We start from the raw sequence: 15,606 nt of genomic DNA on the forward strand, positions 1-15,606 counted from the left end.
TACCTAAAGGGGGCCTATAGGACAGATGGGGAAAATCTTTTTAGTAGGGCCAGCTGTGACAGGACAAGGGGTAATGGTTTTAGACTAAACCAGAGTAGGTTTAGACTAGATATAAGGAAGAAATTCTTTACAATGAGGGTGGTGAAACACTGGAACGGGTTGCCCAGAGAGGTAGTGGAGGCCCCATCCCTGGAAGCATTCAAGGCCAGGTTGGATGGGGCTCTGAGCAACCTGATCTAGTTAGTGGTGTCCCTGCTCACTGCAGGGGGGTTGGACTAGATGACCTCTAGGGGTCCCTTCCAACCCAAAACATTCTATGATTAGCTTATTATTAATTGTGGGCTTAAAAGAATGCACTGACAAAGGATGCAACCAATACAGTTTTGCTACCTTGATGAAAACAGCCACATAAAGATGCAGGTAAGACATGGGGAATTGTTTAACACATCTTGTGGCCTTCTCCTTAGCCTTTAGGAACGACTAACATACATGGTATAAGGCTCCCATAGGCAGAGCTATTGGCACCATTTGTTATTAATATTGTCCAACACTTGTCAGGCAAAAATTCCGCTTCCTGGAACAGCTAACTGGTTCAGGCTTTACAAGAGACTTATTTACAACCTACAATTCCATTTAGGCAGAACCTCCAGGGGACCCTGACACACAGCAAAGGGGGACTGCCAGAGGGAAAAGGAGGAAGAGTAGGCTGATTCGTCAGGGCGATGGGGTAAGAAAAGACCGTGAGCTAAGAACTAAGACACGGTAAGCCTGACTTTCTGTGCTACCTCCACTTACCTCTTGCTCTTTCTGTATGAGGAAATGGCAGAGACCACCTGGGTGTAAGAACACTCCCTGCTTGTCAGATCAGGAGCTTGAGGCGCAGCCAACACTGGTGCCATGGCAGTGAGGCAGGAAACAGGGCCCCTCCTTTCTCGGTCCTCATGGTGGCTTCAGGCCAGTGAGAGTGAATTACCCAGCTCTTCTTTGCCATCCTGGTTCAAGCTGAATCACAAATCCAAAACACCAAGTTTGGTAATCTCAGCCGAGTTCTACTTTGCACAGCTATTTATATCAGGCACGTGGCATGGTCAAAAATCTCAGGATATTTGGCCACGATGGTATTAATAGAACCACCAAGCATGGAAGCTTACGGCACTGGTTTTTCGGTTCTGCCTTTAGCTGGACAGTATACAAACAATGTGTGAAAGCAGAGTACGCATGTTCCTGTTCTGTTCACAGTGCAGCATGGTTTGAAAGCTGGCACCTACAGAAGCCTAGCAATCAAATGAAAAGACTTTGTCAAGGGGCTTTGCCATGACAAGGCTATGCTAATTGAGGGCACAGGAATTATTTCTTTAGTGACTGAGAACACGTGCTGCTGTTTCTGTATGGAACCACCCTCCTGAACTAATTAATGAAAGTATTACTTTTCTTGCTCTTCAAACTCTTTTAAGATACTGAATCCACTTCTTCATGGCATGCTCAGGTAAATCAGCCAAAGATTTCAAAGAGCATTTCATAAAACCCACTCATGGTTACTAGTAAACTAGCCCCTTTCTAAAAAGCAAGACCCTCCAAGGCCTCACTATTCCCCTCACTCTCTGGACATCACTTGTGTTTTAAGAAGCAGAAATTAACTGAAAGGGTGTACTGAGGTTCACGTTGTTGAACAAGGAAGCAGAAGATTCTCAAAAAAAATGCTGAAATACTCGCACAAAAAAATAAATGTGAGGTTTAGGGGGTTTTTTTGAGGAACGGCCTGACCTATGGTAGCACCTCACCCCAAAATAAACTGCACTAGAATCTTCCCAGGAGTAACAGCGGCACTGTAACAGACCTTACTCACAAATTAAGACATGTGCCTCAAAACTTAATCTCCGGGCTGCCGGCTTGACTTACAGAAAGGAAAACAAACAAACAAACAAATAAATAAATCAGTATCCAAAGTAAATTATTCACAGGTATTAAACCAGAATTGTTTACAAAGCATTCTTACTTTTCATCATCTCCTACATCCTGTACCTTTGTTAGTAGCGCTTAGAAAAGCACCACAAAAGTCCTTTATGCTTTCTACTGTCAGCCTTTCCTGGGCAGTATCCACTCCTTTTCATTACTTCAAAGAGGTACATTCCTACGATGGCTTTGCAAGATAGTTTTGTGGAAGTAAAATAGTCTTACCTGATAGAACTATGAGACCCTTTTCCTTCACAATTTACCTTTGTTCTGAAGAAAGAATGAAGATTTGTCTTATTCAAAGTGTCAACTGATAATTTAAAATAACAAACTTTTAAAGAAATTGTCCTTGGTAAAAACATTTGCATAATAACAATGAGTAATTCTTCCAAACAGGTTATCACAATGACAAGTTATGCAAGCAAAGATGAAGATTCTTCTCAGTGTATGATGCCATGTGTGAAGGGGTGAAGTACTTGCACACCATTTGTTTGGGGCTGTTACAGAGCAATGCAGCTACCGCTCTGTCAGTCGGACTCTGCTAAAGCTGTACTCACTGAACTGAGTGCTACTGATTTCAGGAAAATAAATAAATAAACCAACCAAGCTGTAAAAGTCAAACTTTGACCTCATTCACACGATCAAAATTTCAGACTAATTAGGCACTCTGCTTCCAAATATAAGAATATGGAAGAATGGTGGAGAGGAGAGATTCCAAGCATTAAATTGATTTGCGAAAGTGCAAGTACCAAAACGAAAGCAAAGAGTATTTCAATTTTTACAGGCTACATGTTTCACGAGCAAACTTTCTTTTCTATTAGGATTTGTTTTACAGCATTTTTTGCAATTTAAAGGATCATTCTACTGAGGAACCATTCCAGCAACAAGAATCAGCTGGTCAACAAGGACATGCCTCAGAGTGTCCCTTGGTATGGATGCAGGGACGGAGGAGACAGCCGTTTAGAAATTATTTTTGTAAGTCATTAAAGGATGAAACATTCTAAAACATGCAGTTAAGAACACTCTTACTCAACAACTTCAAAAGCCCCACGGTACAATGTGCATATTAATTTTGACACTATCTGTTCAGACTATTGCACACGTTATTGTTGCCATGTAGAGGATTCTAATAGGATAACACCATTGACAGCTTAACCTTTATTAAACTGTTGATACAAGATGATTCTTTTAGCATGAAAGTCAGTTGGAAGACATTACAAAAATTATATAGCTATTAATAGATTACGGATAAACTATTTAAAAGAACATTCTCTTTATAATATAGGTCTTTCCTTTACAATTAGAGACCAGAAAAATGAGGGGTTTCTGTCATAATATTTTACTAAATTAGCATTTAAATAATACCTGAGGCACTTTTCAGAGATTATTAAAAGCTATGAACTCAGAGTTAAATCTGAATAATAAGCCTACGGTATTAACTGTTACTTGTGATAGTATTGCTATCATTTGCTTTTAAATTCCAGGTACCCAGAAGCTGAAAGGGTTTGTAAAACACTGAAGTCAGCTCCAATCTTGCTGTCTGTCTATAGTAACAATTATGCTTCTCTCATATTTTTCACATATAAGAGATTGTATAAATACGAATTAAGCCTCACAACATAACTGGAAGGCAGGAAGTGCCATTACCCTTTACACAGAGTATGATCAGCTTGTGGCTTGCTGAAAGGAAGAGGAAGTGCGAGGTGGCCAACTCCATGGGGGTCAGTCATCCCATTTCATGTTCTGTCATCATACAGCATCTCCGCTATTGCTCCAGCACACTGGATTATTTTCATAGCTCTAACTACAGTCATAATCACAGTAACTTAAAATACCATGCAGAGAGAACACCACATTCCCAATCACAAGACCTAAACACGGAGCAGACAGACTCTAAAAAGGCGATCTGTTATACTTCAGTTTTTCTTGATCACTCAGTATAAAACCTTTGCTGACTTTACAGAAAAAAAAAATCACATCATATTTCTGTACCTGGACTTGCCAAAACACATTAAAATAACAGAAGTCAAATCCTGTTCTACGTATAGCCACAGTCAATGGGATAGAAATTCTTGCCCCTGATTTCAAAGCCTTCCTGCGGACAGGAGAGCTTTCCAGCTTCCACATCTCACCCTACCCCTAGCTGCTCAGCTGAAGTATTTGTCCAAGAAATAAAAATAAATAAAAGTATATTGCTATGACTAAGAGATCTACAATACATTCATGGTCCCAAGCCAAGAGCACAGAGCAGACTTGAAATATTAAGTTCCTCTATCAAAAATCAAAAAAACAATCAGACAAGCTGTTGGGATGGATGGAGGAAAGCTGTTTTCAGTGGGAAGGATTTTCTTGTTCCTTCTGGTGAACAGAACATCAAAAGAAAACGTTCAGCCACAAGTGTCACAGTTATTCAGTATTATATCCCAAAATGGGTCCCAGCCATTTCTCCACCTCTGCCACAGACAAATTTTTTCTCATTGCATAATCTTCAACCTGCAAAGGGATCACAAAACATGATGAAGATTTGGAAACACCAGCTTTTACTGTTTACAAAGTTTTTTGGAACATCCTGCTCACAAAGTGTTTTTGAATGCCGCAACACTACCACAATGGACAGTGCAAGTTACCTGATCTTTACATATCTTGCCAACAGCAAAATATTTGGATTTGGGACTGGAAAAGTAGAGGCCAGAAACTGCGGAAGCAGGTATCATTGCTAGTGATTCAGTTAAGCCAATTCCTGGAAAAGAGAATGAGAATTTTCTTACTCTCTGAATTGATAATAGGCATAAATTCAGAACCCTTTTTTGCTGGGCAGCTTCAAGCAAACTCAAAACCAGGATGCTTTCAGATGAACTAAAACCAAAACCATTTCCCGCTTGTTAACTACTAAAAAAATACACATAGCTTTAAATATATTGCAGACTTTCATTACAGTAGTACTGTAGAGTAACTGCAGTTTGAAGGAAAAAACTAAGACATTTTGGCAAATGAAAGGGATAACCAGAGATTCTGAAACACAGGAAGGTATTTTTGGAATTGTGGAAGAGCAGTGAAATGGCTGACACGTAAAACATCAGAGGAAAACGAACAGAATTAATTCCTTTTTTAAGAGTTACCATCTCAAGGTTTCTGTGGACTGGTAAATACACTGCTGAATTGGCTTTTTTCCTGTTTGTATCTGGAATGTCTCCTTGCAACCATAAGGATGCTAGAATTTTTCTCTGTGCAGCAGAACCCTGTTTGCATGCTATCTGCTAATTAGGGACATTACTCCTTCACCAAAAGCACTGGCAGGATTTTGCAAATTCTTCCCTGAATGAGGCAAAACAAAAATGGCAATGAAAAGGGGAAGACAGCAACTCCCAGAACTGCTTCAGTTTGGGTTTTTTATATAGCTTTGTACCACCCAATTCGCTGTTTTGTTGGCATTCCATCTTTCATTTACATAAAAACAGCTTAAGAATCTTAGTAAAGCAGAGGTACCTGTTGCTTCCTCAATGTTTGCAAGTTTCCACATGGTGAGTTTTTCTGTATGGTCAGGCTGGCTTGGATATCCAGGGGCAGGGCGAATTCCTTCATATTTATTTCTGCGTAGGTCAGAGAGATCTAGCTGCTCACTACTACAGTAAGCCCAGAATTCCCTTCGAACCCTTTCATGGAGCTCCTCAGCAAATGCCTTGGAATAGAATGCAAAGATTTATTATTTTTAATTTGTGCAGACCGATGCAGTATCTATTTGATGAAGACAAACAATGATAGAGACTTTCTCCCCATTCCAATTTTAATTTTTAAGAGAGCTCTTACCACAGGTGAGAAATTTGACAGCATTAAAAATTGCATACAGTACTTATTTTGCTAATTTAAGTATTTTAGTTTTTTCTCTTATGAAGAGACGTGTAGACAATGGGGGTTTTTTGTTGTCCTGCTTTAAAATCCTACATACGCGAAGAGGTAAAGATGCGGACAAGTAACTGGAAAAGATGAAGCTCGTTAGCCTGTGGTAGTGACACGTCATTATAGCACTGAAGTCTTGACTACCTCGGTATCTCATCCAGGTCTAGCTATGGAAGGCCACATCCTTCTTACCTCTGTGCTAGTATCAGATGTAAGTGCTGCTGCTCTTTTTGGTAGAGGACCTTTCCTCTTGTTGGAAGTAGGCAATGGCTTTTCTTAACTGCTCTTACAGCTTACGCTATTTTGCCAGCAATGGTTGCCTTCAGGAGAAATTTCCACTTCAGTAAATATCTTTAGATGGCATCTCATAATAATTTCTGAAACTCTGTTATAGCTTGAAATACACAAGTAGAGCATACCCCATTTGCATTGCACCAAAGCTGCTGTAAATTTTAACATGGATACTTAAGTGTAATCATGGGTGCAGGCAGATGGGGATAGAGGGGTAGGAGGGAAGGGATGGCATTTTTCTAAACCACTTCAGGGTGCTTTAAGAGCAGGTCTGTCTAAGCCTAAAACATGTTAAGTCAAAAGACTCGTACCCTGGATACATCTGTACGATAACCATAAAAGCAGAAGGCATATCTGCAATTCAGGAATATAACCAGTGGGTCACACCTGGGTCCAAACACATTCTCATGTAGATAAAACAAGATTTAAAGATAGTTCTTTTTAAACAGTCTTGGTTTAAAATCGACTAAATTCTATCAATCATCAAAACCCTCATAAAGAACTCAAAGATGCTTTGGCATCAGGCTTCCACAGCTGGAAGATATGGACAGCAGAGTCCCCTCTGCCTCAGTAGAGGACTCTCCTCTCAAGACAATTTCAGAACCAGTTCACCTCCAGATTTAAACGCAGAGCATGTATTAAAGGCAACAGTTTAAGTTTATGCTAAAACTTGAAACAGAAACCTGCCAAGCCAATCTAGTACAGTCAGATAATTTGCAAGGGAACACATGGTAAAACCTCATACCTCTGCCAACCTATCGCCAAGAGCCTTTACCATTATGATGTTGTATTCATCATCCTGTTTCCTAAATTCACTGCATAACTCATCTACACCAAAGCAGGCCACAGCAAACAGGCCTAAGTAGTCACAAATGCCAGAATCCACTGGTGCTATGAAGTCAGAGAGGCAGTAATATGGATCTGTGCAGGCAGAGTCCTTTTCAGCCTGAAGTAACAAAAACAATGCAATAAATCAGAACATTTAAAAAAATCTATTAATTCTTAGCACGCTATTAAGATAAAGACCTGTATTTTCAAGCCTAAAGGGCTTACAGCATTTCTGACAAACACCTAACTAGTCTTTGAGCCACAATGGCTTTCCTGTACTTGAATTAGAAGAAAAACACCTCTCGTACTCTGAGGGTGTTTGGATCACTGAAGAACAAAGTGTCAAAGGAGAGAAACGCTGTGCTGAACACGCACATAGAGATGTTTTGCTTCTATTTAGAGCTAGTAAGAATATTACTACAAAATAAGGAACACTCTTCTGCCAACCGCTGGGTAAGACGAGGAATTTTCCATCTCTAGCACTCACAGATTCTACATTTGTTAACAAAACTGATGGTTGATAGTTCACATCCCAATTATGTGAACTGTAGAATTCTTCAGCAATTCCTGTTTTAGAATGGCCGTGAGAGTTTATAAACACTCCTAGTTTCCTATGCCACAAACCATGTGCTCAGTAATCCAGTCAAAACAGCACCCTGGGATGTAGGTTTACAGTAGCCAAACACATTTACAAACAAAATGCATCTATCTGCATTTATCGCTATTGAAGATTTGAATCCCAAACGAAGTTCAAGTGGTTTACACAAATAGGAAATATCTTGCTCTCTGGATCCTTTTCCAAAATGGAAAAAAGGGAATAGAAAGAGGTGACAATGCTAGCCATAGCACCTAACAAGTAGTTTTAGAGTTGAGGATCATATCAGAATATTCCTTGTGGGAACATGACTGCTATTTTAAAGTGGCACAGCTCTTGTAAATGTATCCAACTTACAGAGAGCTAAAGTTATTTCATGGCTATCACTTAGCTGAAGATTCCTCTCCAGGTTTTCTTATTCCATGAGAATATTTTAACAATGCTTCCCCCCACTCCCAACTGCAGTTTAGAAAACAAATAAAACATCACCACCCCTGAAAAACGAAGAAAAATGGTCATTTCCCTAGTTTCTATAACCTACTAGGTTACAGGGAGTACCATAAAACTGAAGAAATACCCTTTTTCCACACAGGTGAAATCTATGTTAATTCTAAGGTTCTTTTGTAATGATCACAGTTAAGGAAAATACTAAATGCATCTCCAACTTTTCGATTTACAACACATCCTCAACAGTGTCAATACCACAGAGAGAACTCTGTGTACTGAAAGGAACATTTTATATAAGAAATGGGAGAGGATTATTCTCTTCTACTTTGCTCTGGTGAAGCCTCTGCTGAATTACTACGCACCACCAGACTGAAAGAGACACAGCGTCCAAAAGTACCCATAACAGCCCAGAGTTTAATGGCCTTAACCTTTGAGAAAAGCCCAAATAAACTGGGAATATACAAGATAAAAAGACAAAGGAACAGTATTCCAGTAGTAAAAACCATTACAGAAACAATATCAAATCAGATATTCTCCTTGGGACAACCCTGGGAAAAAGTCAGGAAAATAAACTGATTTACATGGGATATCACAAAATGTTTAACTAGGTAGTAAGGCCCTGGAACAGCCCTGCCTGAGTGCTTGTGAGAACAGTTTATATAAACACCTGCCATGGATTGTCCAGGTACACTAGATCCATCTCTGTGCAACAGATAATCTGATCCAGGGAACTGGAACAGCTAAAGTCACATATTTCTTAGCACAGTTTGGCAATATTGGCTGTCCTCATAGAATACTGTACTCCAGAAATTTAGGTAGTTGTTAAATTTGTTTCTGCCATGTTTGATGACTCTGAATATGTGAACTATGAAGAAGCCAAGCCAGAAAGCAGGGAATAAGGAGAGGCAGAACATTTTGAAAATGTTCAATCTATCAAAATAAATGCAAATCTAGGTAAGTATGATTAAAGCATGAATACTTAAAATAATGATTCTCTCAATCAGAATTAGCAGCCAACTAATTCTAAACTGCCTCTTCTTACATAAAAATTAAGACTATCAAAACCACTTATCTCCATTGAGCTTTACTTTCCAGGTATTTTAATTATAAGTGTTTTTAACCTTTAACAGATTCAAGCAGAATCTCTCATTTAAGGCAGAAGCCAGGGATATTCAAGAATTAAGGTTCATTAGGTTCTAATTTAGCACACAGGATCCATGTGATGAATTTATACAGTACAGCGCTTTAGGACATCTTAAAATGAAGACAGAAAATGCATACCGTATCTGAAGATGTCAAATCTATAAAGCATTTTGTACAACTACTACAATGCAGAATACTACTGATACTACAATACAAATACCTGGGTCATCACTAACAAGTCTCGTTATTACTGAAAGAAATGTCAAGACAACGGGCAGACAGATTACAACCACCATTTTCTGCACAGACTTTAATAGGGCACTCCTGTTACAGTCTTGCAATTCAGGGGGAAAAAAAAAAAATCACTTCATTTAACAAATGTTCTATCATTGTACCTGTTGCCTCAAGCCATAAAATTTTGCTATTGGTTCCGAAGATCCCACTGCCTCTTCTACAGCATATAAATGGATATCATCTTGAACACTCTGAGCTGGCCAGAATCCAACCACACCTCTGGCTTGTAATTTCTTTTGATTGATCAACATTTTCAGTAGATTTTGAGCATCGTTATAAACCCTCTTTGCTTCTTCACCTATCAAAAAAAAACCAAACCAACCACCCTTTAGAAAAGGTATGTTTTTACAACTGGCTAAATGAGTTTAAGAATTGCTGAAGATTGGTTAATTTTCCACATAATTCTCTGATGACTGCAACAATCTGTCAGCTACAGCAAACAGAGAGAACAGTGTAATTATGTCTACACAGTTGTAACAAAATATATCTTGCAAAAAAAATTTCAGCCAGCACCATTCTAGTAGAGGCAGAGGATGCAGAACAAAATGAGCAACAGAAAACATGTGTATGCACCTATATTACCACAGTGAAGCAGATCCAGAACACTAATTTCAGTGTCATCCTCACAGTTTCATCATGTATTTCAAGGCCTACTGAATAGTTTCAAAAGGAGACAGTGCCCTCTTGCCATCTTCACCCACAATGGGGACACAGATATATCTAAGTGCTCTGCTGCCATTTGCTGTCATTAAAATACTTCCTTGTGTTTTGGTAGGTGAATTCTAAATAAGATGATTGAGCATCTTTTTCCATTTATTTTTCAGCCTCACATACCAATACTTGGTTCACCAAGTGTTGCTTTAAACAAGTTATTTCAGTGAGCCTAGGTTTCCACGTATTTTCACTATTTCAAAGCATTCAGGATGTTAATGCAGCACGGCAGGTTTGTTAGGATTGGGTTTTTTAATTTCAATACTCACCTACAGTTTTATCATTAAAGACTTTAGGGAAACCCCGGTTGGGATACTTTCCCCTAAGTTGCCAGACATCAAAGAAAGGCTTCCAGTCAATGTATTCTACCAGCCTCATCAGGTCATAATCTTCAAAGACTTTTGTGCCCATGAATTTCGGTTTAACTGTAGGAATAAGAAGTACAATCCAACATGATGAAAGTAATTTAATATTGCTCTTTTATGTGCAGCATAACTGATGCTCACCAGCTCCACCACTGCAAATGATTTCTTCCAAAGCAACTGTCTTAGAATTCTCATTGTCATACTGTTCCCAAGTCATACCATACTCTACAGTTACAACACAGAGTGATAAAAATATGGTTTAAAAAAACAAACAAACAAAACCATACAAGGCATATAAAGTTGAAATAGAAAATGTAAGGCCTTTTGTTCTTTCATATAAAGCAACACTTACTAGCTGTTGGGACTTCCAAACTTATTTCACTGGCCAAAACAGAAGAGCAAAAAAACCCTACACAATGTATTTTGGGGCATATACCTTGCACATTTACAAATCCCGCTTTCTATACACAGGTGGTACTGTAGAATAGTTCTGTAAATTAACAGGTAATTTATAAGAACTTTTGCAACCACACACACTTGTTCAGGTACCTGTGCACAAGTAAAAAAGTGAGATGGTTCTATATTATGATGTAGCTGCAGCTTTGCACTTGTTCTATCTGTGTGGTGGTGCATCCCCCACCGGCTCTCTTCTGCTGGACCGCTTTACGATTTCAGAAACTCCTATCAGATCTTGGCCTTAGTGTAAGGAGTCAGATGATTAGGCAGCACTGTCCATTCCAGAAACTCCTACACTGCTGAGGCAGGAAGTGAGAACAGGATCAGTTATCTCCTCATAGCCTCAGGACATACCTTACTTGAATTATAGCCCAAGTGGCACCGTACCGTCATCACTGGAATTCCAGTGGACACCGACCTGGATTGTGGCCCGCACTGGAAATTTACTGATGACTAAAGCCAATCACCTCCTGATCCTATGAAACAGTGGTCCCAAGTGAGGCCCTTTGAGCTCTCCTGGACCGCAGCGGGCTGCAACCACCATCTCCCTCTGAGTGGGACGCCTCTCAGAGCTAGCAAAAGTTTGCTAAAATCAGAGGTCCATCACCAAAGACCAACAGCGGAGCGTGGGCTGAAACCACTCCTTGAGGCTCAACCCTCTCCCATTGAGAAATGCCAAGACATTTGATGTATTTCACTGAACTCAAGGAAAGTATACCTTTTTGTATATATATGTAAACAACCATGTCTGTGTGTATGCATGTGTGAATCAATTTAAGTAGTCTCTAGATATACGATTTAATTACAAAGTGAGTCTTTTACTGCTACTAGATATATATTATCTTTAGACTTAAACTGTTGGCGAAGTCTTAAGATTGGACCTAGCCACACCTAGACTTCTCTCTGAAAAGGAGTTTAGAAAGCAAGGGGGTGTATTCTGAACCTTGGCACTCAACAGGAGGGTCCCCTTATCCCCTACATCTCTCTGTGAATCATTCTAACTCGAGTGTAACTTCATTTTCCCTTGTGTACTTCTTCCATGTAGTAATAGTGTGAACCTTACCATCTTCAAATCTTTAAATCGCGGTTATGATTAATTTTGTCTAATCACTTTGTTAATTGACTGATGATTGAGTGCTATTAAAATATCACAGTCAAATCCTGTGATTTGCTGCAAGTAAATTCTAAACTGCTACTAAATCGAACTGTATAAAGTCACTCATTCATGACAAATTAACATAGTCGGCAGGATTCACAAATTCATTCGCGACCGTCTGTGCTGTTCAATACTTTATAATACAATCTTTAAGATGAGCTATTGAAAATTAGCATCTTGTTGAGTCTTGTAAATGAAATGACAGAAAGCAGTGAAGTGTTAATGTCACTGCAGGATGTGACTTCTTGTGGAATGCTGTTTATACCTCTACTCTCTAATTTAAAAAAAAAAAAAAAAATCAAAAAAATCAATCAAACTGGTACAGACACTGATGGGAGAAGGGTAGGAAGAAGTATAAGGAGGAATTTGATATAAATGCCAGGTCACAACGTGTGTTCCCTAAATGTGATATTGCAAGCTTTGCAATATAATGAGCCAGTCTGACATTACTTTGCAAGGCAGGCATTAAAATTTTGATTATATGGTGTTATGGGTAACTCATTGTTTTAGGATTTTTTTCCCAATTTTTAAATTAACTATTAATTTATTTTTTAAATATACCGTGTAAAATATAAAGCAGATACAGGACGCTCAGATCTATGCAAAAAAAAAAAAAAATGTTGGCTCAGACACCAATTTACTCAAGTTGTTGCACTACTATATCCTGAAGTTTAATGAAGCATAATCTAATTAAGAATATACATAATACATAAAATAAAGGCACAGCAACAACAAACAACAACATCTAAACTGACCTGGTTTATGGCCTGATAACCAATCATTATGGAAAGCTTTTCTTCTAGCTTGCTGTAGAGACAAGTATCTTCTTTCCTGTACTGACATAAAGGTTAATTTCACAAAGCCAGCCATCCTTCAGACAGATACATTGTAACTGTTGACTTGGTGGTAGAGTTTTACTCAAAATGGCCTTTGGGACAAATCCAATGACAATTTCAGTTCCAACACCTCCCACTTCAGAAGTGTAAAGTAATATTACGCCACAACCGTACCATTATTTTTTCCTGTGCACTTCTAATGAAGTTGGCCTACAAGATTTCTAGTTCCTCCAAACTACACTAGAAGTCCCCTTATTACTTCAAATTACATGAAAACACAGGTACAGCAAGATATTCTCCTACTGCCTGCAAAAAGCTTTAGATTGCAGTGTCACCACCACCAGTGACTGCAGCATGCCTCTGGGCAAATCACCGGCTCTTCTGAAAGGCACAGGAAATTTATAGCAACTTCAGTAAAGCCCATGAATTCACTGCTGACCTCTGCTTAAAAGAGTGCTGCCCTCACTGACCTCAGCTCAGTGGACTGGTTCCCTGCACAAAGACAGTCTTAAGCTTGGTTAAGCCAAATGCCCTCAGCAGGAGGCCTCAAGTCATATGTCATTTGTTTCTTATTGTTAATTTGCACAGTCCATCTCCACATTTCATTGCTTCCTTCTCTTCACTTTCCAAAAATGGCAGCCTCAGCTCTCCACTTTGAGACTGCACAGGTCCCTAACCTAAACAACATGAATGCATCAGGAAAGCATGGCACTATAAAACACTCAAATAGAGTGTGGCTTAGTATCAGCAAAAGCAACCAGTGCCATTTTAGTTTCCCCAGTGTAGCTCCCTTTTTCCAGCTCCAGGAGAGCACTGGTCTCCTGTAGGTTGGTTAAGTTGACGTGACTGCCAGCTCCATGGAGATGTCCTAGATACCACTGACCACTGAGGGCAATCAAGAATTTGCCAAGCATGTGTTAGGCTCATACAGAATTTTCCCTTATAGGTTAGAAAACTTGATTTCGTAAATATTTCTGGAAGTTTGCCATCAATTCTACTGCATGTTTTAAATCAGCACAAATGTACCTGAAAGTCTTCATAAGGAGCTGAAACTGAGAGTCAGTAATGAAGCAAGTACTAACCACTTCAAACAATAAAAGAAGCAAAAGCAATTATATTTGTACCTTTAGAGACTCATAGTGTTCTTGTCTAATTTCTTCATATTCCTCTAATATTTCTTCAAAGAAATCATCCTTTACACTTTCATCTAAGAGCTGGGAGCACTGAAAAAAGTAAAGAGAAAGCGCTAAAGTACATATTGTAACATACTATATAGTAAGGACAGAGCATGAACTTCAGGCTAAGCTATCTGTCTTCCAAACTCTTGCTTCCGATTACACTTGACAACACTAAACTAAGCCTTACAACTAATTTGCAGGCTAGGTTCAAAACATACTTAAGAGTATGATTCTTACTGAGAGTACTGCCCTACTACACAGGTAGTATTAGCAAAGCCAAGTCTGGCTCTGAAAAGATGTGAGAGAATACTACCCCAAGACTACAGAGACCAAACAGTCATAGAAACACCATGCAGCTTGGCCTACTTCTTTCCAGCAGGTATTTGCCAGCTAAGGCTACCCATTTGTCTGACAGAGCGAGCATCCATCCCAGAAAACTTCAGCCAGACATTTCATAATACTACTGTTGCCTGCTCACTAACTTCAGAAATATATCCAAAACAGACAGAACAGCAGATCACATCTAACCCCAGCGCTCTTCACTATAAAACATCTCAAAACTGAAGTCAAGGACTCAGAATGAATCATGTCACCCTCACTAGAGAAATAGGCATTTAAATAAAGGTATCCAGTAACAATAATTGACACAAGGCAGATGAGATAACCACGTGGCAGCAAAAAATAACTGAAACAATAGAGTTCAGAAACTGGTCTCTGCTGTGGCTCTTCAATTTTCTGCCATAACATTAAGCCTTAGAGGAAAGGATGGGAGGCACAACAGAAAAACACGGCATATATTTTTTCACAGATGAGAAACTGTAATTTAGAACTTACAACCACAACACTCTTGGATGCATCCAGGACATGAATTACAGGTGCACTATATCGTGGGGCAATTTTAACAGCTGTGTGTGTTCTTAAATGAAAAAGAAAAAGAGTGAGCATTTCACAACAGTGGGGGGAGGGGAACAAAACCAAACCACCACCCAGACAAAACCCCCGGCGAAATAAATCCTGACTAAATGCATAGACCAGAACTTCAAAAGAAGAAAGCAATTCATCCATCTGCTATGCATGGATGATTAAACACAGATTTTAATAATAGGTGCATAAACACTTTTCTTCAAAGAGCATCAGAATGCTTCATAAATAACATGCCAACTCACATTTCCTCGCTGTCTTACCAGCTGACTGAAAATCAGCAACTCTTTACTTTGAGTCTCAGAAAATTTCAGTGAGAATGTTCCAAACTAACAATTTTTTCTTAATCTTTTTTGCTCATCTTATATTTTCCCCTCCCACATGCCAGTTTCTGGGTCTATGGACTAGCATTAACATATTTCAGTGATGATCATTCCATTTCTACGATGCTCTACTTCAAAACCAGAGGCACAAGCTCTCCACTCATCTGAAGAAGCAATTCTGCCAGTGGCTAATAAATATTACAAACTTGCAC

General features: G+C 39.1%; 1 protein-coding gene across 1 annotated transcript in view; it reads right to left on the reverse strand.

The window, feature by feature from the left end:
* Positions 1–4,359: 4,359 nt before the first annotated feature.
* MTR (5-methyltetrahydrofolate-homocysteine methyltransferase) overlaps positions 4,360–15,606 on the reverse strand; it is a 54,474-nt gene continuing 43,227 nt past the window's right edge. The window contains exons 26-34 of the mRNA XM_009644117.2: positions 14,985–15,066; positions 14,097–14,195; positions 12,892–12,967; positions 10,429–10,584; positions 9,550–9,746; positions 6,887–7,087; positions 5,440–5,632; positions 4,581–4,693; positions 4,360–4,446 (exon numbers count right to left, since the gene is read on the reverse strand). Of these exons, the coding sequence (XP_009642412.2) occupies positions 4,360–4,446; positions 4,581–4,693; positions 5,440–5,632; positions 6,887–7,087; positions 9,550–9,746; positions 10,429–10,584; positions 12,892–12,967; positions 14,097–14,195; positions 14,985–15,066 (1,204 nt within the window). The remainder of the gene's footprint in view (positions 4,447–4,580; positions 4,694–5,439; positions 5,633–6,886; positions 7,088–9,549; positions 9,747–10,428; positions 10,585–12,891; positions 12,968–14,096; positions 14,196–14,984; positions 15,067–15,606) is intronic.

This window comes from Egretta garzetta, unplaced genomic scaffold (assembly GCF_000687185.1).
Source record: "Egretta garzetta isolate BGI_Z169 unplaced genomic scaffold, ASM68718v1 scaffold118, whole genome shotgun sequence".
NCBI lineage: Eukaryota > Metazoa > Chordata > Aves > Pelecaniformes > Ardeidae > Egretta > Egretta garzetta.